This window comes from Sminthopsis crassicaudata, chromosome 4, assembly GCF_048593235.1.
Source record: "Sminthopsis crassicaudata isolate SCR6 chromosome 4, ASM4859323v1, whole genome shotgun sequence".
Taxonomy (NCBI): domain Eukaryota; kingdom Metazoa; phylum Chordata; class Mammalia; order Dasyuromorphia; family Dasyuridae; genus Sminthopsis; species Sminthopsis crassicaudata.
Window position 1 is genome coordinate 169,497,277 of NC_133620.1, and position 22,694 is coordinate 169,519,970.

At 32.6% G+C, this 22,694-nt stretch overlaps 1 protein-coding gene across 1 annotated transcript in view; it reads right to left on the reverse strand.

Moving 5' to 3' along the window:
• The window catches only part of LAMA2 (laminin subunit alpha 2), a 784,999-nt gene that overhangs the window by 249,913 nt on the left and 512,392 nt on the right, over nucleotides 1–22,694 (reverse strand). Inside the window, exons 15-17 of the mRNA XM_074309868.1 lie at nucleotides 21,710–21,821; nucleotides 16,318–16,431; nucleotides 8,903–9,030 (exon numbers count right to left, since the gene is read on the reverse strand). Of these exons, the coding sequence (XP_074165969.1) occupies nucleotides 8,903–9,030; nucleotides 16,318–16,431; nucleotides 21,710–21,821 (354 nt within the window). The remainder of the gene's footprint in view (nucleotides 1–8,902; nucleotides 9,031–16,317; nucleotides 16,432–21,709; nucleotides 21,822–22,694) is intronic.

A 22,694-nucleotide genomic window follows, 5' to 3' on the forward strand; every position in this document is an offset into this window, starting at 1 on the left:
AAGTCAGAATCCTACTATATGTTGTTTACAGGAAACACACCTGAAACAGGATGAGACATTCAAACTAAAAGTAAAAGGGTGGAGCAGAATCTATTATGCTTCAGGCAACACCAAAAAAGCAGGAGTAGCCATCCTCATCTCAGATCAAGCAAAAACAAAAATTGATCTAATTAAAAGAGATAAGGAAGGGCATTATATCCTGCTAAAGGGAAGCATCAATAGTGAAGCAGTATCAATATTAAACATGTATGCACCAAGTGGTGCAGCATCTAAATTCTTAAAAGAGAAATTAAGAGAGCTGCAAGAGGAAATAGATAGCAAAACTATAATAGCGGGAGATCTCAATCTTGCACTATCAGAATTAGATAAATCAAACCACAAAATAAATAAGAAAGAAGTCAAAGAGGTAAATAGAATACTAGAAAAGTTTGATATGATAGATCTTTGGCGAAAGCTAAATGGAGACAGAAAGGAATATACTTTCTTCTCATCAGTTTATGGAACCTATACAAAAATTGATCATATACTAGGGCATAAAACCCTCAAAATCAAATGCAGTAAGGCAGAAATAGTAAATGCATCCTTTTCAGACCATAATGCAATCAAAATAACATTTAATAAAAAGCCAGGGGAAAATAGACCAAAAAATAATTGGAAACTAAATAATCTTATACTAAAGAATGATTGGGTAAAACAGCAAATCATAGACATAATTAATAACTTCACCCAAGAAAATGACAATAATGAGACATCATACCAAAATGTGTGGGATACAGCCAAAGCAGTAATTAGGGGAAGTTTTATATCTCTACAGGCCTACCTGCATAAAATAGAGAAAGAGAGGGCCAACGAATTGGGTTTACAACTAAAATTGCTAGAAAAGGAACAAATTAAAAACCCCCAGACAAACACAAAACTTGAAATTCAAAAAATAAAAGGTGAGATTAATAAAATTGAAAGTAAAAAAACTATTGAATTAATTAATAAAACTAAGAGTTGGTTTTATGAAAAAACCAACAAAATAGACAAACCCTTAGTAAACCTGATTAAAAAAAGGAAAGAGAAAAAGCAAATTGATAGTCTTGAAAATGAAAAGGGTGAACTTACCACTAATGAAGAGGAAATTAGAACAATAGTTAGGAGCTACTTTGCTCAACTTTATGCCGATAAATTCGATAACTTAAATGAAATGGAAGAATACCTTCAAAAATATAGCTTGCCCAGATTAACAGAGGAAGAAGTAAGTAGTCTAAATAATCCCATCTCAGAAAAAGAAATAGACCAAGCTATTAACCAACTTCCTAAGAAAAAGTCCCCAGGACCAGATGGATTTACAGGTGAATTCTACCAAACATTTAAAGAACAACTAACTCCAATGCTATGTAAACTATTTGAAAAAATAGGGATTGAAGGAGTCCTACCAAATTCCTTCTATGACACAGACATGGTACTGATACCTAAACCAGGTAGATCGAAAACTGAGAAAGAAAACTATAGACCAATTTCCTTAATGAATATTGATGCTAAAATCTTAAATAAGATATTAGCAAATAGACTTCAGAAAATCATCCCCAGGATAATACACTATGACCAAGTGGGATTTATACCAGGAATGCAGGGGTGGTTTAATATTAGGAAAACTATTAGTATAATTGACCATATTAATAATCAAATTAATAAAAACCATATGATCATCTCAATAGATGCAGAAAAGGCATTTGACAAAATCCAACATCCATTCCTACTAAAAACGCTTGAGAGTATAGGAATAAATGGACTATTCCTTAAAATAATAAGGAGCATATATTTAAAACCTTCAGTAAACATCATATGTAATGGTGATAAACTAGAACCTTTCCCTGTAAGATCAGGAGTGAAACAAGGTTGCCCACTATCACCATTACTATTCAATATAGTACTAGAAACTCTAGCCTTGGCAATAAGAGCCGAGAAAGAGATCCAAGGAATTAGAGTAGGAAATGAAGAAATCAAATTGTCACTTTTCGCAGATGACATGATGGTATACTTAGAGAACCCCAAAGACTCTGCTAAAAAGCTATTAGAAATAATTCAGAATTTTAGCAAAGTCGCAGGATACAAAATAAATCCACATAAATCCTCAGGATTTTTATACATTACCAACACAATCCAACAGCAAGAGATACAAAGAGAAATTCCATTCAAAATAACAGTCGATAGTATCAAATATTTGGGAATATATCTACCAAAGGAGAGTCAGGAATTATATGAGCAAAATTACAAAACACTTGCCACAAAAATAAAGTCAGATTTAAATAATTAGGGGTATTTAAAAAAAACTTATTTTAAGTTATGGAATAAAACAAGAATTTCCATGTCATTATAATAAAGAAGATGATTGCACATGAAACAGCAATTATATTTTGTGCCAGAGATGCTAGGTAGCACTAGTGTTTATTGAGTAGGAAAATATCATGATGAGACTTCTGCTAAAGAAAAATATTGTGCCATCTGCATAGAGGATGGATTGTAATAGAGATTTTTTTAAGCAGGGAAGACAACTAGAAGTCTATAGCAATACTAAAGATGAGAAATGAGGGGGCCCGAACTACAGTGATAGTTGCTTCAGTAGAAAAAATATATGAGACGTTATATAATAAGAGATAAGATGTGATAACTGTTTAAAAATGGGGATGAGAGTGAAAATCCAAAAATGATGTTGGTGCTTCAAACCTGTACGAAAGAAAGGATTATCTGGCTCTCAAAAGAAATGGGCAAGAATGAAAGGGGATTTTAGGGAAAAAGTGAGGTTGTTTTAAACATGATGAATTTTTAAAATGGGCTCAAGGAAACCAATTTAAAATGTCCAAAAGGAGTTGGTGATATTGGAGTTGCGTCATCTCATCTATGTGACTGTGGGTCAATTAACCTTATTCTCATCTGTAAAATTGGAATAATATTTTTAATATTTAACACACAGATTTGTTGCAAAGCTCATGGATAACATTTGTAAAACAAATGTTAACATTTTAAAATATTATATAACATAGCATTATATCATTATAAATTGTTTTTCATTTTCATCTTCTTTGATAGGTTTCAAAGAGAAATGGTTCTGAGACAAGAATATCCATGTTAGTATAATAAAGATGATTGCACGTGAAACAGTAAATCTACTATATACAAGTTTTTATTCCTTTTAATTATAAAATGAAGTTATTGGGCCAGCTAGGTGGTGCAGTGAATAGAGCACTAGCCTTGAAGTCAGGAAGACCTGAGTTCAAATCTGGCCTCAGACACTCAACACTTCTTAACTGTATGACCTCGGGCTAGTTAACCCTAATTGCCTCAGGAAAAAAAAATTATTATGTATTTTTTCTCCTTTTTTCTTCCCTTCCCCTCTGCCCTAGCAAGACTATGATACACATACACAATATGTATGAATATACATATACGTATACATATGTGTATATATACACAAAACATATATTTTTATATGTGTAAATTATTCTATGCTTACACCTATCAATTCTTTCTTAAGATGCAGAAAACATCTGTCTTTATATGTCCTTTATGGTTAACTTGGGTACTTATAATAGTCAAAATAACTTATTCACTCAAAGTTGTTCTTAAAACAATATTGCTATTACTGTATTTTCACTAGGCCATACTGCTTCTTCTAACTTACTCTATATTCTAAACAAACTGGATTATGCCTTGTCTCCAAAGGCTTTCCTCTGAATCTTGGTAATTTTCCTCTTATGCTTGGAATTCTGCACTGCACCCCTTCAATGACCAGCACCTACTTGTCTCTAGCCAACAATGACCTTTTTCCCTTTAGATTTCACACAACACTTTCATATATTCATGTAGAATTTTGTATTCAGTTATTTGTGCATATGTTATATAATCTCCATTGGATTATCCTCAAGGATAATCTCCATGAGGGCAAGGACCATGTTTTTAGTCAAACATTGTATTTGACCTAGTTCTTTGGCTAGGCATTTTAGGAAGCAAGGTGACACATTATGTGGTATGTCAGACTCATATTTAGGTGAAAATCTTATCTTAGATATTTATTCTGGGCAAGTTCCTTAAACTCTCTCAGGCTTAGTTATCTTATTAAATGCTTGCAGCTTTTTCTTGTTGAAGTGACCAAATGCAATAATGCATAATTGTTTTTCAAACTTTAAAAGACATTGTATGTGTTAGTGCTTCTAAATGTTAGTTAATTTGAATAGAATTAATTTTGGTGTTTTTATGGCATTCACCTGTTACTAATGATAAAAATAATAATAAAATGTTTTCATTCTATTTAGGGAAAATCATATATATGTAGCTGCTGGTAAATATGTAAGAATAGTTGGTCTTTGAATCCTGGACTTACAACTTAGAAGCTGTGTGATTTTGGATTTCCTTCAACATTTCTGATCATTTAAATGAAATGATCTCAAGGTTTTTTATTTCAGCTCCAAAACCCAGGAGTCTCTTTTTAAAAGATGAAGAAACTGAAGCCTATAGGGGTGGGTGAATTCATTAGCCCAAAGTTAGACTTAGTTGCAAAACTAAAACTTGAATATGGTTTCCAAACTTCTAGTCAAGGGATAGTTTCATAAACACTTTACTGCTCCTTAAATATTTATGGAATGCTATCAGTGAAATACATACATACATATATATATATATAATATATATATATATATATTTCAGATCTTGAATTAATATTTATAGAAAAAGTATGAAGTGTAAAGCAAAAAACGAAAGGGTCCAGTTTGCTAGAATTTACAAAAAAACAAAATTGCATTAACTTTATATATTTCACAACCAGACACACTTAAAAAATTAACAAACAAACAAACAAAAAAACAGCTTCCTATCAATCATATGAGTAGAGGGGCAGCCACTGTACAAGTCTGGAAACAAACTCCTAGGAGAGGATAGACTGGAATTCAGGGTCTCATTCCACTATTCCAAATTCTGGCCTTCAACTAGTGATGAGAAATAACCCTTTTAAAGCTTTTGTCAATATGAAAATTGGACAGGATGCATTCAAACAAAACCACTCAGCCCAGGAAATCTCTATTCTATGGAAACTGAGAAACCACTCCCCCTACTACTGAAATTGTAGTCATCTCCAGGGTGGAATATGACATTTCCCTAGCAGTGAAAATAATAAGACTCACAGAAGGAGAAAGAAAGGAGATAATCATGAATGAGGATAATTTCCCCAGTGAATTTAGGCTGGAAAATGGAGTGACTTTGACTTCACATTTGGCCAGAATATACAGCTCACTGTGCTGGGACAGGAAGAGGCAGAATAGGGAGATTGCTGGTGATTACATAGCCATTCCAGAGAAGTGTCACTTAACTCTCGTTGGCAAGCTCAGGGAGAAAGAGTGCCATTTCCTGGATTACCAACTAAAATGCCATGTAGGACTAAGGAGTTTCTGGCCCAGAGGTTACTTTTCAGATGTTGAAAAGTAACAGGTGGCACCTTGGTGGATTTTGGTGTAATTGTGAAGGATCAGTCGATTCTCCACTCTGTCCCAATTCTGAGCAAATGATGGGGTCAGGAGAAAAAAGGTATCTTGTATGTATAAAACATAATTCAGTTTTTCCTATTTGGTAGAGTCTTTTAGACGTTTGTATAAAAAACAAATTGCATCTATATTTTTTTTCCTGAGGCTGGGGTTAAGTGACTAGCCTAATAGCTAGGAAGTGTTAAATGTCTGAGACCACATTTGAACTCGGGTCCTCCTGAATTCATGGCTGGTGCTCTATCCACTGCACCATCTAGCTGCCCCAAATTGCATCTAAATATAATTAGAATATACAAGTAATAAGCTATATCTCATAGCTTATCACCTCAGGAAGGGAGTAGAGAAAGGATAGAATTGAAAGTCAAAATTAGAAAAAAAAAATAAAGAAATGCATTTAGTAAAGGGTGTTTGGTGAAGTTTTGCCAATTGTGGCATATGATAAATAAGGAACAATGAAGAAAGGATACCAAGGAAAAATGATTCTTCTGTAAAAGAAGAAAATAAACTGATCAAATAGGTGATGAGAATGAGGTCTATATAGCCTGTAGGTTCCAAAAGATATAATTGGCTCTGCAGAGCATTAAGCTTCAAATCTTGCTTTTGACATTTATTATTTTTGAAACATTAGGCACATATATATATATATACATGTATGTATATGATTTATGTAGAAGTATTATCTAAGAACTTTGGAAAAAATGATTTTGATTCCTAAGATTAATGAGCATGGATTAAACAGATAAGTCACCAAGGAAAGTTTATTTCTAAGCAGCATACATATAATAAAAAATTACAACAAATTTTCAACCTTTTGATCAGTTTGAAATAGCTTCTATTCCTGTGTAGTCTGGTCTATATGTATGAAATGAAAAAAAAAAAAAACTTTGCATTCCCTAAAGTAGTGGTCCTCAAACTTTTAAAATGGGGGGGGTATTCACTGTCTCTCAGACTATTGGAGGGCCGGACTATAGTAAAGACAAAACCTCACACTCTGTCTCCACCCCTCAGCCCATTTGGCATAACCTAGCGAGCCACATAAATGTCTTCTGGCCTGCATCTGGCCTGTGGGCTGTAGTTGGAGAACCTCTGCCCTAAAGCTAGAAATTCAGGCTATAGCAAAAATGATACAAAATGAATAGTTTTAAAGAGAATAGCTTACCTTATTTTTTTACATATTTCCAATTTTTGTTAAAACACTTTTCATACTTATAAATTCTCATATGCAAATAAAATATCTACATGATAGCACTTTTCTAAGCATTTTTAATTAAAATGCTTCTTAGAGTTGTAATCATTTAGTCCCTAAGACCCATTGTAATGAATAGTGATAATTTACAAACTTATTTTATTGTAGACAGAAAATATTATTCATGTTCTTCCTTTTTATGTATAAAGAAATGGGCTATGATATTTATTGATAGTTTTTGAAGAATTGTTATTTATTCCTAGTCCAATTTCATTGAGGAAAATGAAATTGAATTCAAAAAGCAAATATCATGGAGTGTATATAAACCTGGAAGTCAGGAAAACCTGAATTGGAATTCTATCTCTAACACCTGTTAGCTAAGTAATTCTGAGCAAATCACTTAATATCTCTTAGTTTCTATTTTCTCATTTCTAAAATGAGACTATTAAGTAAGAACACATATTAAAGGGTTGTTCAAATGAGATAATACATGTAAATAATGCATCCCTTGAATTCCTATATAAATGTTGAATTGATGAAATCATCAATAGATCTAATTTATCTAGTATTATAAGTTATTTCACAGTGTAGTTGTGAGAGTAGAATGAGACATATGTAAAATACTTCATAAAGTTTACAGCATTAATATCAGGTATTATTTTTTCTCATCCTGGTGGCAGCAATGGTGGTGTGGAATTTTCCTGCAAGTGGTAATCACATTATCACGAGCCTCTTGGAAGGCATATTATTATACATCTACTATTTACATTCATGAAAAGTCTTGTGCCAGTCAGTCACTGAGAAGGATACAATGGAATGTAGACTTATGGCAGAGAGTGTCTTTCCATTCTATGTGTATCCTTAGTGTTTTATCACTTACACAAAATTACTCACTAAATGCTAGATGAATTTAACTGAATGAATAACTCATTGGCCATGAACTTTTTAGGTTAAAAAAATCCACCACATATGAAATAAATTTAATAATTTATGGTGTTAAACAGCATGCATAGAACTTTATTTTAATTTCTGTAATTGCTCAGGTGAATTCTTTGAAAGTATTCCAGTATAAGCAAAAGTATGTCAAATTAAGAAAGAAGTGCTACTCAGAAAAAAGAAATGAAATAACATTCAGCATTACTTTGCTCAAAGTATTATGCTTGCCATGCTACCCAAATAGACATCAAAAATAAGCTGGCAGAAGTCTAAGTATGAGGATAATATGGAGGAACAAGGTTTTTTTGTTTTATTTTTTCCCCCTAAATTATTTTTTAAATCCAAAATCCTCTGGTGGGAAATAATGGAAAAACAACATCACCAGCTAACCATTCTTAGCCTTAACTTTAACCCATAACCTTAACTTGTTGCTATTTTTGCTTTCATGTTTTTATAAGTGTATTTCAATATAATTGTCTTCCTTTGTACCCCTACGTATTTTATTTTATACAATTAAAAACATTATTCTGAGAAGGGTCCGATAGGCTTTACCAACTTGCTGCAGAGAATTAACATATAACATATGTTGTAACATAAAAATGCTTATGAATCTCTGTGATAATTCTTATAATTAGATTCTTTATTACATAAAGATATTTGAGTAAATAACATTCATAAATGATCAATTAATGACATTAAAGGTCTATAACTGGAAACAATAACTTAAGTTTAATTTTTTTTCCAGACCAGACCAGAAAGTCTATTAGTGGGTGAAGCAAGTAAACATGGAAATTGTTGTTCACAAACCATCCTTCAGAATGAGTATTTTATAGCCAAAATTCTTTTGCTTAGGTAAACTTAGACTAAAAACTGTATCAAAATGTAAATGCCACAAAGAATATACATTTGATTTTAGAAATTTTAGAAATTTAATATGCTATTTTGAAAAAAATTAATAACTACTTAAAGGCCATTGAATATTTCTTTTAAATATTTAAGCTTAAAATTAAATTCAGAATCATATGTTAATTTCATGATTTTCAAAGCAATGCATTTAAAAATAAAATTCATTTATATATAGAAAAGTGGAAATATATTTTTTTACATTAGTACTCTATTTCCTCTTTTACACACACACACACACACACACACACACACACACACACACACACACACACATGCACACGCATACATTCCTACCACAACATCAATTTAGTAACTGGATGCCAAAATAATGAAGTAGATATGTCGTATAACTTACTTATTAGATGGTATGTTTAATGGACAGGCACAAGGCTGACAGTCCTCAGTAGTTCCTTTAGTAGGGTCCCCATAGAAACCAGGAAGACATCTATTGCAATATGGACCACCTGTATGGTCTTTGCATCCCTGAGGGGGAAAATATGTTAGAGTTTACAATATGGATAACAAAAATTCAAACTAGAACTCCAGATGGATCTATTAAATCATCTAGTCTATATGAACTTTGCCAGAGGAAAAAAAAATTAAGTATTAGGTATTTAATAGTTACTCTACCAATAAAACAGAACATAATGAGAGTTAATATCCTACTTAGAAACAATATTTTGTCATTCAGCCTTTTTTAAATTGTTGATTCATTATTTTCTTCCATTATAAAATTTTTATTTTACTCCATTTCAGTCATTTATATTAAGACAATGAATTGCTTAGAAAAAGTTTATGGATATTTTAGTTAGATTATAATTTCATACTTCAATGATGAATTCACTTATGTTTAGGCAGCTAAGTGGTGGAGTGGATATAGCATCATGAGTTCACACCTGGCCTCAGACACTATGTGACCTTGGGTAAGTCTCTTAACTTTGTCTTGGTTTCCTCATATGTAAAATGTGCTGGAGAGGAGGTGGCAGAACACTCCAGCATTTTTGCTAAGAAAATTCCAGATGGGGTCAGGAAGAGATGGAATGACTGAAAAATTAGAACAGCAATGTGTTTTCATTGACAATGGAAGCCCAGATTACATGCCAATATAAAATACTTTATATTATCTATCTGAAAGTCAACAAGCATTTATTAAGTCATTACATTTCAGGCACTATTATGTGCTGGAAGTTTACCATCTTTTCTTATTCTAAGTGTGGTTATCTAATGATTATTTATGTAATACTTTAACATTCTAGAGCTTAAGAGAGAAAAACTTTACTTGAGGAAACAGAAAATTTTGGATGTTTATGAAAAAATAAGGTTGTAACTTATAAATAATGATAAAATTTTAGAGCTAGTCAGGACATGGCAGAGTTCAATAAATTTTCTGAAACTAAATGAAAGCAATTTTGGCAAAAAATCATGCCTTTCTATGGTATTTGAGGTGATTTATACTAGAATGTGGATAATTCCTATTAAGAAATAAGAATTTTGTATGTGGAAATAAAAACGTGTGTTTCTAAGAACACATAGGCTTCAGGATGAGGTCATTAATGTACTTATTAATCAGGTAGAATTCTAAAATAAAAAAATTATTTTTAAAATTTAAAGCCTTAAATGAATGTGCCTCTAAAGTTAAATTATAAGGTCATATAACAAATTATACTTAGATTAAGGCAGACATCATTTCAATATTTAATTGGACTATATGGATCTAGAAACATTTCTGAGATTGAAGCTGTCTGGATGTTTTAAGAGAAAGAAATGCTGTCTGCCATTTCTAGAATTGAAAAACCATCCTTGATTCATTTGTCTCCACACTTATCTTGGGAATTTATGACTTATGGCTCACTGGGGGTAGCATGATTGCAATGGGCAAGAGTGGAAAAACCTTTTTCTTTTTAAATTTCTTCCTTCTTACCTCCTTTTCAAATGTTCAAAATTAGTCCTTACATCCAATAAACTTCTAAGAAAGAATGGCTATTTAGGAACAATATTATTAAAATATTTTGGAGAGTTGTATTATATTTTGTCTTTAAATCTATATGCATACATATATGAAAATTGATACTAGAGAGATTTTATATCAATGTCAATGTTATTGATTTCTACATTTAATTATTTATTCAGCTTGTTCAAGTTGACAACTAAATCCAGATAATAATAAACAAACATTTATTAAGTGACTACTATGGGCTTAGCACTGGGGATATAGAAATAAACATGAGAGAAATTCTGCCTTGAAGATCTTATATTCTAAAAGAAGAAAAACCATACAGAAAGAATAATATTTTTAAAAATTCAATAGAAAATACATGCAAGATAGTTTTAGCGTATGGTGGGTAAGTAGCACTAACATTTGGATGATCAGGAAAGGCTTTTTATTAGGAAGTTCCTGACCTTAATATCTAAGGGTAGTGGAGACTCCAAAATGGAGATATGGAAGGGAAGAGAGGGAAAGGAAGAAGGAAGGAAGGAAGGAGAGAGAGAAAAAGGGAAGCAAAGGAAGAGGCTGGAGGAGTACTATGTAGGGAGAATAACAAATAGACCATTTTATATGTTTGTCTTTGTGTGTGAGATACACAACAAAAACAAGGTGGGAATAAGACTGTAAAGGGCTTCTTGTTAGACCTGTGCTTTTAGAATTTTATTAATTTATCAATTAATTATGGATTTTATAGAATAGAGATTAGATGCAAGGAAACTACTTAATATGCTATTGAAGTACTCCAGATGATTAAATGTGATGAGGAGATTAAAGATTTAGGTGAAGGGCAGTGGAATAGGGATAGTGTATAAGGAGATGGGGCCAGGGAAGCATTATTCAGTAGGAGAATTTGAAGTTCTGTACTCTGACTAGGAACAATTAGAATTAGACATATGGAAGCTACAAGCCCAAATTTTATTTATTTCCAAAAGTAATAATTTATTATAATAATTAGATGAGTCTATATACAGATATGTGTTCTTTAAAAGAGATGTAGACATAAGCCTATGTTGAGGTAACCCCTTCTGGATTTAGGGGCACAAATATTTGCATTTCATCATTTCTAAGGCATGATAATGAATGTATTCATGAAAGAGATTGTAGAGGCCATTTAGTCCAGCTCCCTTATTTTATAGCTGAGGAAAATGAAGCTCCCAAAGTTAAATAATTAAATAATTGCAATTTCAAATCCGCATTCCTTGCACTTCTGTGTGACTAGTAAATCAAAAAGGTAATAAAGTATTAATGGGTTTTTTTGAAAACACTCTTCAAAATCAAGAGCATTCTTACTCTGTTTTTATTGTTGTTCAGTTTTTTTAGTTATACCCAACTCTCTTCATGACCCCATTCGGGATATTCTTGATAAAGATATTGGAGTGGTTTGCCATTTTTTCTCTCACCCATTTTGTAAATGAGGAACTGAGGTCAATAGGGCTAAATGACTTGCCCAGGACTACATAACTAATATGTGTATATGAGTCAAATCTGAATACATCTCTTCCTGGTGCTAGGTCCAGGGCTCTATTTGTTGAACCACTAAGTTGCCTCTTTTTCTCTTCTTAAGTAGTCCCTTTTGAGAGCTAAATTGAAAACTTGCCTATGTGAGAGTCCTACTTTATTTTCACTCCTAATTATGAAATCAAGTAAATGGGGAAATAGCATACACCAATTTCTCAGATCCTCTGAATATCATGTTATAAGCAATGGAGATAATATTGAAACAATCTGGAAATTTCAATTTCCTTTATGACTGCAACATTAAGACCTGCTCCTACTGAAATAAACATCAATCCTAGAAAAGAATGAATTGCTAACCCAACCTCAGGCAAATGGTATTTCCAAATCTCAGTAGATCTATCAAAATGTCCATCAACTATGTCAATAGAAGAATGAGAAGTGATATCATCTTCTTGTGTGGATAGTTTGAGGCTCTGAAAGCATCCTAAGTTACTTTGCAATAGTAGTTAAATTATTTTTATATAGGTCTGATCTGGGCTTTGATCTTAAGTCAAGAGTATATTTAGTTCATTTCCAAACATATTTCAAAAGAGGAAAAAAACAGCCTATCAGTAAAATGTCTCTCTATCACTGAAAAAGCCACCATGAATAATAATCAGAATCCAAAAGACTGTGTAAATCTTGACAGCAAAAATACCTTTGATGTGAAACATTTCTTTTTTCTGAGTACTCAAACATTGGCCTTTTGTGGTTCACACCAGAAATTTTATGATCCAAATTGAATAGCAGCATTTAGCTAGGTGGAATGAATTTTCTCCATCTTCATTTCACTTAAAGGACACTTAAAAGTCAGAAGAAAATGCTCTACATGAACCACTCCTTGTTTTCTTTTTCTGTATATTATGTCTGATTTTCTCTTGCATGCTAAATTTCTATCTTTATCTTTAATCATGAGTTTCCAAGGAATTTGCCCTTTTCTATGATGTAGCCAAATGTTGGTGGCATTATTAATCATTGGTCTAGGTCCTACCAAGAGAATTGTTGCCCTATTTTCTTGATAATCACTTTCAGTTTTCTAGGCAATGGACTCCTAACAATTTCTTAATTAGGTAATCCAATGGATTTCTCTCAGTACTCGTTCTACTTGACCTGTCTGCAATTTTACTCCTTTTAATCACTTTTTTCTTCTAATATATTTCTCTCCCCTTGATTACCATGATACCATTCTCTCAGTTCTCTTCCAACCTTTTTGATTATTTCTTATCAATCTCTTTTCCTAGATCACCATTCTCATCCCACCCACTATTGTACACATCTCTAAAGGCATTGCATTGGGACTTATTTTTTCTTGACATAGTTTCCCTTGGCTAGTTCATCTGTACCTAAAGGTTTACTTTATTAGAGTTATGAGAAGGTATATAACTTGCAATTCCTGAGTTATATATTAAGCCCTAATCTGTTAGGATTATTACTATCATCTCCCTGAAATCTAAACATACCTTATTACCTGCCTGCTGGACATCTCTTGGACATCCCATGAGTTTCTCCAATTAAATATGTTTAAAATATAACTCATTACTTTTTTCTCACCCAAACCCTTCCTTCCTTTGAATTTTTCTATTTCTATAGAGGACAAAACTACTCTTATAGCCATGGAATCATATAATTTTAAGGATAACAAATCTAAAGATTGGAAGGGATCTCAAAGATTATTTGGCTCAACTTCTTCCTTTTGATGTTAAGAAATTGAAATCCAAGAAAATCACAAATGGGGTCATGAAGAGTTGCCCAAAGTTACTGAGGAAATGCCAAAGTTAAAATTTAAACACAGTTTCTCTGACTCTAGAATCAGGGTCCTTTCTTCTGAACAACTTCAGAAACATTATCTTTCTCTTCTTTTTCTTTCACTCACCTCTATAAGATCTTTCTTAGTATGTCTCCTTCTCTCCCTTCATACAACTATTATCTTAATTAAAGACACTATCCTTATGCCTGGATTTCCTACACATACCATATCTCTTTATGATCCATCTTCTTCATTTCTGGGAAATTCATATTCCCCAAAGATCTAACTACATAATTCTCCTAAGATAAACAGTGACTCCCTCTGGCCTAATAGGATAGAACACATACTTTCAAATCTTTAATTTAGAGCCCTTCATAATCTGGCTTTTACTTAATCTTTCTAGTTTTAGTTTATGTTATTATTCCTTTAGCCAAAAATTCTCCAGTCTAGTGAAATTGACCTCAAAACTATCTTTCATATTTTCATAGTCCATCTTCCATCTCCTTGCCTTTGCACAAGTATTCTTCCATGTCCAGAAGGCATTCCTTCTTTACCTCTGCCTCATGGAATCTCTAGATTCCTTTCAAGTACAGTTCAAGTGCCACCTTTTATACTCTCAAGTTCTTTTCTAAGCTCCTCTGTTGTTATTGTTCTCTCCATCATGAATTACTTTTGTACCCAATTTTGTATGTATTTTTGTGAGCTTATTGCATTCATCAAGCAGAATATCAGTTTCATGAAGACAGGGACTCTACTCTTTGAATCCCTGTTTATAATGCCTTGATGCTAGAAGGCTTTTTAATATGTGTGTGTGTTAAATTATTCAGTTTAATCAACCAGGAAGATTATATGTAAAGCAGACTATCACATGGATTATATTTTGGAGATGCTGAACCAGCTTTGCCTTTTCATTATTAACTAATCTCTTTCCAACTAATTCTACAAAGAATTGTTTATGTTAGTAAGGCAGCATGGAGAGATGGTCATATTGCTGGCCTTGGAGTCAGATTTGGGTTCAAATCATGATGCTGAAACTCAGTAATTTTGTGACAAAAATTAAACAATAGGATCATTATTTTAGGGCTTGAGGGGAGCTCAGAAATGAGGATTTTGAGGCAGGGTTCAAATGCAGATTCTCTGACTCCAGATTCACGTTTCTACCATGATCCTCTCTGGGACTCAGATTGCTTATCTATAAAATGGAGACAACTATGGTTATACTTTCTATATTAAAATGCTGTGTTAAAGTTGCTTACCCTGTAAACCTGAAGTACTATAGAAATGTTAGTCATTTTAATTCATTACAGGTTAGGAGTGGGTATTTTCTATTGCATTTAAATAAGGCATTTAAAGATAAATCTCAGAATATTTTTTCCTAAGTTACATCTTAAAGACTTAGAGTATAATTAAAGTGAAAATGATTTAACATTTTTATTCATGAAAAACCTACTGATCCACAAATTAAGTGGATCTTGTTTTATATCGCAATGCAATTTAAACATAATCTTGTATGGGAAGACATAGGAAGAACATCAATAAACCTGTATGCCAAATTACATTGCAAAACCTCTGAATTTTCATTTTGGACTTTTCCCAGCAGTTTTTCTTTAAGTGAGAGAGTAGAGGGAAAATGCTAGAGAAAGAACATTAAGAAATACAGACAATTCAGAGACTGCCTGAAATTCTGCAGGGAAATGAGAGTATGATATCCTGCTAAATTGGCACTGGCTCAAATTGTGTTTCTGCAAGACTAATGAAATGAGAAATGTTGTTTCAAGCTTCATGCCATGTCAGACAATATAAAACTAAAATGCCCTTGAGTTAATCAGAGCAGTCTATTCAGCGTAATTCACCAAACCAAAAGGCTTCTTAGTGGGATAGAAAGAGCTCTGTCCTGGGTAGAATTTTTTTCTGGATAATGGCATGGACTTAATTGTTGAATAAGTAGGCAGCTATTGTGAATATACATTAGATTTTTGCAAAAAACCAACAAAACAAATTGTATTCCTTTCTATTTAGTTCAGCCCTTTAATTTTTTTTTTAATAAAAAAACAACAAAATAACAACCAACACAGCAAACCCCTAATTAAGCATATTTATCAATCTGGTTCATAAAAATTCTACTGAGTAATGCTACTTTCAATAATTGTTTTCCTGTCATCATAGGCTTCAAGAAATGGCTTAACAATTGAACAGAATATGTAGTACACAGACAAATTGAGGAATGGAATGAAATCTTATATTCAGACTTTGGATATATATCCCTTCATCATTCATGTCATCTATGTTTCTGTTTATGCTGTTTCAAAACTTGAGACTAATATGAATAAACTCTTCTTCTTGCTTATTTGTCAAACTGACTACATCCTGATACAAGGACATTCTTAACTTGCAAAGCAGTTCGATATAAAGATCTTTTCTGTCAAAACACTTCTTTCCTCAAGTACTTGAGGTCCCAAAGGTGGTCATTCAATTGCAGGGATATATTGAGCAGATCTCAGCCCTGTCAATCAGAGTCTCTAAAGGCAGAAACACTTACCACACATTCTCCTGTGATGTCATCACATGCTTCCGCATGACCAAAGCATTGACATGGCTCACAGATGCCACCGAAAATTGTACCATTAACTCGCCTATGCCCGGGCCAACAAGACTGCAAGAGAGAGAATTTCTTTGTCAATCTGATAGATATAAAGATTTTTTTTTTATTAAATACAAAAAATGTTTTTCAACCCAGTTCAGCAAACAGACTTGTCAGGTGGAAGAAATTATTGAAACATTACTGGAGAGTTATTTTTCCTGATTTTAAGGCTTTGTACTGACCTTAGTTTTATTGGCAGGTGTGAAATTAGAGGAAGCATTAGCATGAATTCTCTTCTGAAATGATAAAGTAAAGCAGAGAAATGAGGAATGGAAGAATGACAGTTTCAAGGCAAGAATTACAGATTAGAAAAGAACCAGAAGGCAAAATACTGATAGGGCAAGGTAGAAAAATAATCAAACTAAAGACAATTCAGAGAGTCTCACTTAACCTCACAGTCTTAGGCTGGCATTATTATTCTTTTTCTGTTTCTTTCCTTATCAAGACTGATTTTTAATTATACCTTTTAATCAGTAAAAATCTACCTTTTCTCTATCTCCTATCTCCCTCCACTCAAATAAGAAAAAATTAAAAACCCATACACAGGTGTATGTATGTGTGTTGCAAGACAATTTGCATTAAGTGACTTGCCTTGGATCACACAGCTAGTATGTGTTATCTGTCTGAAATGTTAAATGTCTTATATTCAGGGCCTCTTGATTCTAGAGATTGTGCTCTATCTGATGTGCCATCTACCTGTCCCCATTACATGTATTTTCAATGAAAACAAATCATGACATTGACTATGTCCTATTGAATGTTTTCTTTTTTCCTAAGATATTCCCTTCCCCTTTTACTTCCTTCATTTCAGAAACCCCTAGAATTCTTTCTCTTAGAATGCTTTTTGTTTATGTCTCATTGTGTGCTTCTTCCTTCTATGAGTGTATTCTGCAGATGGATCTTTCCTCGTCATTCCTGAAACTGCTATGTTTGTTCACATATCACAGATTTATTTTCTTCATTCTCTCTCTCTCTCTCTCTCTCTCTCACACACACACACATATATATAATTAAAATAAAATCACAGTAAAAAATAAAATAAAATAGGCAAGTGTTCCTTGCCTATCCTTTCATATATTTATTCTCATACATAATATTCATTTTATATCAGCATCTCTAAAAGATCTCTATTAATGGTATTGTCACCTCACACAACAAAAATGTACTTAATAAATGTTTTAATAAGAACAATGAGCTTTTAGTTTTATACTCCAGTATATATAGCCACGGTGATATTGTGTTACCTAGGAAACTTTTTCCTGTGCATACGGAATGTTGTCTGCGCCTACCTCTTCCTTCTTTCTCTATTCCTTCTGAGGTTCTCAAAGACTTTTTATTATTTAAAAATTTATTGATGCCTTTTGTATTAATGTTGAGTTATTTTTAACCTCTTCCCTCAAATCCAGATAGAATATACACATATTTAAATTAAGCAAAAACTGATACAGTGAATATATCCACAGAAGATATTCTATTCTGGTTGTCTCCTATCACTTAGCCATAAGAAAGGATTTGTATTTCATTTTCTTTTCTTCAATGCCATTACTAATTTTGAGGTTAGACAAAGTAAGCAGTAGCTAGATGACAAGGATAGAGAACTGAATCTGGAACTGGGAAGACTCGTTTTCCTGAGTTCAAATATGCCCTCAAATATTTACTAAGTGGGTGACCTTGGGTAAATCACTTACCTCTGTTTGCTTTGATTTTATCATCTATAAAACTAGCTGGAGAAGGAAATGACAAATCATGTATCTTTGCCTAGAAAATCCCAAATGAGATTTGACAATGAGTCAAACATACCAAAACATGATTGAATAACAACAGTATGTGTCATTTCCCTTTAACATTCAAAACTTTATTTTAAATAGAGACACCAACTCAAATCCTTGGCCATATTTTCATGAAATAGATTGATATTTTAGCTTCAATTTAGAAAATAAATATATATACCTGGCAGAAGACTTTTTGATTACATATACATATTACATATTCCCAAAGGGTATTATGGGCAAGATTGTAATTTTAAGATTTTTTTCTTAGACCAAACAATTTAACTACTTCAAATGGCCAGTATGTGTGCAAGTGCATTGACAGAAAGAATCTTTATTTTACATAAGTTTTATAATAACTGAGATTGATAGTGTATCTTTTCTCATATTTCCTATGCAGGCCATTTGCCTCTCCTAAATCTGTTTTTTTTTTTCACCTGAGAAATGTTACTAAGTATTGTCATGTCCATGGGAATGATATAAAAACTTTGAATGCTCTTTAGAAATGTGATATTCTCATCACATAGGAAAAAAATTGGAAGCAAATACTAAAGGAGGATTTTAATTTGAAAATACGTTCATTGAAAAGAACTATGTAGATATTATACAGTCAGAAGTGTTTTTTTTATATTATGTGAAATGTTTGAAGCTATGACTAAAAAGCTTTGCATTGCTATTTTATTTTATTTTTGTTTTAATCTCTTGTATTCTTGTCTTTTGTTTTTCATCTTTTCTTTGTAGTATAGGCAATCTTTTTGTTTTCCCCTGTTAATACTGAATTTGATTAGATAACTTGACCCTAATTTATGTTTATAGTATTATGATACCTTAATCTCTTTAACCTCTTCTTGCCCAGGATAAATTGAATTTCTTATTACAATAGATAACATTATATTGCTACTATATATGATACTCCATCTCTCATGTTCATGGCTTTGTACTGGCTGCTCTCTCTCAACCTTCTGCTCCCTTTTCCTCTCAGAATCTGCTTAGTTCAGGTGCCACTTTCTAAATTGGACCTTTCTTGTTTCCCTAGCTATAAGTGTTCTCCTCCTCGATCTGGTTAACTTGTATTTAATTTTATCTTGAATGAACATGTACATATTTGTCTCACCCAATAGAAGGTAAGTTTCTTGAGGAGAGAGACTGCTTCACTTAAAGTTTTTAATCCCTTCTAACAGTACTTCAATGCTAGTAGATGTAAAATAAATGTTGGGTGATTATTTATGTTTTAGATTATATGGATTGAGCCATTCTATTTATTCCCCCTATAATTCAGGCAGCTAGCATTTATTGACTTACTTATTTTTAGAGTACAATACTAGGTGTTCTGTGAAATTACAAAGAAAATGGAAGAAAAATAACACTGTCATCAAGAAAATTACATTTTAACAACATTGCAGAAGAGAAAGAAAAAAAATTCTCTAGCTTGGGCATCAGGAGTAGAGTATATAAGGAGAGAAGAGAACCAGTGCTGGATGACTTCTTAAGGACTTAACTACTGAACCCAAGAGCTACAGAGAGATCATTATCAGGGATAAAAGGCTCAAGTGAAGGATTTTTCAGGATGTGGGATATGTGGCCATGTTCACAAGCAGTAGGAAGAATCCAAGTCTCAGATATGTTCTTGGTTAGTTTGCCCAAAAACTATTAAGCTTGTATTTGTAAATACAAAACAAAAAGTTTATAAAACAAAACAAAGGCTAAGTTATTGTTGTTTGTCTTTCATTTGCCAAAAAAACTGTGATATCAAGAAGGTGATGCCATGATGTGCAAGTGAATTGGATTTAAAGTGGAAAAGTCTGTGCAAGGTCACCTGTCTAATTTTTCCCCTCCAGAGCCATCTGGGTCCAGTGGCCAGAGATAGATCCAGCCTACTAGAGATGGCCCTGGATAGAGTGGGAGATCTTGACCTTTTTAAGCAAAGGTCTTTAGCAGGTCTCAGTTTGACTAAGGCAATACCCAATACCCAATATCCTTAATCATATGTAAGAAATGGGACCGTAAATAGCCTCTTTTACCTCAAAAAGAAAATGTGTGTGTGTGTGTGTGTGTGTGTGTGTATGTGTATGCACAGAAACAATTGCTATTTACATTCATTCTGAACCAATCAGGGCCAATACAAATCAGAACATTTGTTAATGTTTATTTGATTGGCTGACCCACAAGCTCTTTTATATATTACATAGTTTTCAAAAATATGCCCTCTAATGTATAGGCTGAATTAAACTGTATCTATAAATCTATTTACATCATATATCTATCTGTATCTATATAGAATACTTATAAAATACAAGCTCATAGAATTCACATATTGAACTGGTCATATAACTATGTTCTACTGTGTATGAATGAGTTCTATTATATTTGTGGTTATATGGAATACCCAGGGCATCTCCACAAATTCCCTGTGGTTTTCCAGTTACAATAAAAACATTTGCTTCCAATATAATTGGAGGACTATCCAGCATATAGAAACACATACTATTTTAAAGAACAAAGGCGCTAACAAGCAAATGCCTACAAAACCTGTACAAGTGGCTTTTTGTTGGTAGTGTTCTAAAGTGGAACACCTTGGCATTAACAAATGGTTCCATGAAGGCTAATGGTTTTGAAAGATTTAACTCTTAATTACCCTGAGTCATATCCTTCTTACTATGCTTCAGGACATATACATATGTAAGAGTGATGTAGATTTCATGCTTAGGGTCAACAATACTATTCTAGAAAGAAAAATGCAGAAAAGGGAGGAATCTACACAAATAAATAAAAAAAAATTTATATTTAAAGGTTATTGAGATTTTGAGGAAGGGGTATGCATGCTAATAACACATCAATCTCAGTATAATCTAAAATATTCAGGTGCTCTAATAAACAACTCCTGTGCTTCAGAATCTCATCGCCATATAAATGAGAAAAGCTGTAGAAAAATTGCTGAAGTAAGATATTCCTCCTCAATCTAATGTTTTCTGAGCCTTTAATCAGGCTATACTTTAGAAAGTGCATTGACATTTATTTGGGGTTGAAGCAGACAAAACAGGATGTAGAATGGATTGGGGAAAAGCAGGGAAGGTAAAGGATTTCAGGGATAAGATCCTTTAATGATTAGGATGAAAATTAGGGAAATGGCCTCTGAAACTCTGGAACTTTCTATTCCTAGGTTGCACACACATTGTTTAACAGTATTAGAGATGATTTAATACGCTCATAAAATTCTTAAAGAAATTACATGTGTTTCCAGATGGATTCCAATGTGATGGCAAAAAGAATCATCACCATTTTCAATTTAAACTTGAAAATTATTGTTCTGGGAAAATAAATATCAAATATTATATTTTCAAATAGCATTCAAATTTACTTATTTATATATAACATGGAATAACTCCACAATTGTTTTTATTTTTATTTTTTGAAACAATGGGGCTATAACCTAATCAGAATATATTTGAGATTTTATCTTTTTTTTTTTTTAACTTTCCTTAGAAACATATCTCATGTTTTAACTTTCTTTAGTAACCTACCTCACAAGAGGAACCACTATATCCTGGAGGGCATTGACAAAGTTCTACTGCTTCTGCGAGTTCTCCATCAGTGGGATATGGCACAGCTGATTCAAGACTTACAGAGTTCAACCTAGGGTAGAGAGAAAAATACATTTAAAATATATATAAAATGCAAACTCATAGGAGTTACATGTTGAACTGGTAGCATAGCTGTGGTCCACTGAGAATGAGGACAATTATCTTTGTGGTAATTTCAACAGGGTAGGAAAACAAGTGAACATTTTATTCATTCTTGGAAGCTCTTGATATTTATTACATTAAGAAAAGCCCGGTCAGTTTAAAGTGCTCTCAGAAAACTGCCAAATCATTATAAAATGCAGGGGGTCCATTCTTGGTCTATGGCTATATGCTTCAGTTCTGATTATGTATTATTTTTGTGGCTTTTGATGCAAACAGTTGGAGGAATTTTATAACAGAAAATATTGCCACTTTGGATTAAAACACAGCAATTTTATTTTGGCATAAAGAACTGGTAATGTAGCTTCATTTTTTTCTGATTACAATCTTGTAGATTTTCAAAGCAGATCATGTAGGGCAAAGAAATATTTAATCACTGGTTTTTACTTTAACATTTCACAAAAAGAAACCAAGAAAATTATTATTATTATTGCTTTTCAGAAATCAGATTGCAATAGTTCCCAAACTCACAGAATTACTAAATCTGAGTTAAAATGTATTTAATTCTATCTTGCACAACTTGTAACTATACAAAAATCCTCTCTATAATATACCTGAGAAGTAGTCAGCTAGGCTCTAGTTGAAGACCTCCATTGAAGGGAAACTTTTTATCTATTGAGACAGACCATTGCAATTCTGAATGGTTCTAATTGTTAGGAAATTTTTTTTTATTTTATTATCTCAACAGTTATATAGGCTCTAATTTTACATCTGTGTAACTCCCACCCATTCTTTACTTTTGCCCTATGAAGAGGAAAAAAGAAAC